This window comes from Teleopsis dalmanni, chromosome 2 (genome assembly GCF_002237135.1).
Source record: "Teleopsis dalmanni isolate 2A chromosome 2, ASM223713v2, whole genome shotgun sequence".
NCBI lineage: Eukaryota > Metazoa > Arthropoda > Insecta > Diptera > Diopsidae > Teleopsis > Teleopsis dalmanni.
Genome location: NC_051847.1, coordinates 70,003,878 through 70,005,758, shown reverse-complemented (window position 1 = coordinate 70,005,758; position 1,881 = coordinate 70,003,878). Strand labels below are relative to the sequence as shown.

At 28.0% G+C, this 1,881-nt stretch overlaps 1 protein-coding gene across 1 annotated transcript; it reads left to right on the top strand.

Annotated features, from left to right (window-relative positions):
* Window positions 1–399: 399 nt before the first annotated feature.
* On the top strand, window positions 400–1,243 carry LOC119683168 (the record flags this gene model as incomplete). The annotated part of the gene is given in 1 exon segment (XM_038096787.1): window positions 400–1,243. A coding segment is annotated over 1 exon segment (842 nt), but the record flags the coding sequence as incomplete, so codon positions are not given.
* Between the last annotated feature and the right edge of the window lie 638 nt (window positions 1,244–1,881).

The following is a 1,881-nucleotide window of genomic DNA, read 5'->3' as shown; positions in this document are numbered from 1 at the left end:
TCAAGTCTTCTCTTCGTATTTCATATATATTTTTGAGAACAGTCGAAAGTGTGATATTGATGGAATGATGGGGAGGATGATGAAAAATAGTACCTATATCTTCATTTTTTACCGCTTAAGTATTTCTGTATACTTAATATACACTTTTCTAAACTTTTGTTATATTCAAACCTTAGCTGTTGTGTCCTTTAAGTTTTTAACACTTCTAAGGGATGTCATTAGTATTCAACATTTCTGGAATCCGTTGTCTGTCTAACTTATCACATGATATCAAATAAGATTGTGTGTATATCGATATTATAATCATAGCACTGTTTCGTTGCATAATTTAATTATTTTAATTTAATATACCATACACTATTAATTAACAACTTTTAAAATTTTTTTTATTTAATTGCAGAATAAAGCTTGATCAGTTGCCAATTGAGATTCTATTTCTTATTTTCAATAATTTGGATGCCATATCATTAAATGCATTACGGAGCACTACCTATCGTATGCAAAAATTAATTGATGAATATATATTGCACAAGATAGACGTAAAAATATGTCAAAATGATTTGCATTCAGTTGTATTTAAAATCATTTATGAATTTATGGATATTGTAATTGAATCAGAAGCTAAAAAGATTGATTTTTTAATGAACTATCATGGAATACATTATGGAAATATATGTTGTGAAATGGAAAACTTTAACGTAGTCGCGGACGTGATGCTTATCCTGCTAATGAGTACAAACAAGAACTTAAGCAAACCAGTTGCGGATATCGCAAATACGTTTTTTCACTATTCAATATTTAAACTAACTAAAGAGTACATAAAACCTGAATATACAAAATATACAGTATGTCTCAATAACGATCTTGACTTTGTTTTTGAAGAGGATCATAAGGACGATTTGGACATTCCGAAAGCATTTCGGTTAGCAACTATGTTCTTGCAGAAAATAGATGTCAACTGGACTCGAAAAAAAGATATGTTTACAATGGGAACTATGGAACAGTACAATAAATCAATAATAAGTATAAAATTAAGTGGGCCCCTGGAGGTATTGAAATTAATACATGAAAATAGTGACTACAAGAACATCGCAAGAGTTCTAAATATTGTGGTCATGGATAAAGATCAAAATATAACTTTTAAATATTGTTTCGAAAAGTACAGCGTAAGACTTCAACAAAAAAAAGTTATTACATATTACTTCAATTCATTTGGGCAAGTGAAATCTGCAATATTTTAATTTGAACATATTTTACATATTCACCTTTTTACATTATAATTACATGTAGTTTTTACATTACATTACATATCAAATCTAATTAAAAACTTAATTTTGAATTTAATTTAAAAAAGTATTTTTAAAAAATGTGATTAAAGTATGTTTTTTGATTCATTTATAGAATGAATTATTTAGAATTACTGTACATTTTTAACCTAATGAAAATTCGGTTTGAATTACCAAAACTACAAATGCATAAATCCAAAATCATTTTGTGTACTTCAAGAATTATGGACATTTAAACAAATTTCTGATTGTGAAAAATAGTATACTTGTTTCAGTCAGAGCAGCAGTACATAGCTTTGGTTAAGGATCTCCTCAAGATTAAGTATGTTTATTGCGATAGTCAGTTTAGTTGATCAATTAACCTATTGTAAATCCTATAGCTTCAATGTAGTACCACTAATTTGCAGCAGAAACTTATCTTTACTCATTTCGAATCGCTTATATGACGCAGGATGTGTTTTACCTTAGAGTTGTATGTTTTGATAAGTTAAGTTATCATTGTTTAAGCAACTCACTTTACTTCTAGCTATAAAATATGTTGTCTACTATTTCTTTTTCTATCTCGCCTCTACAACTTCTACAGTACTTAGGAGAA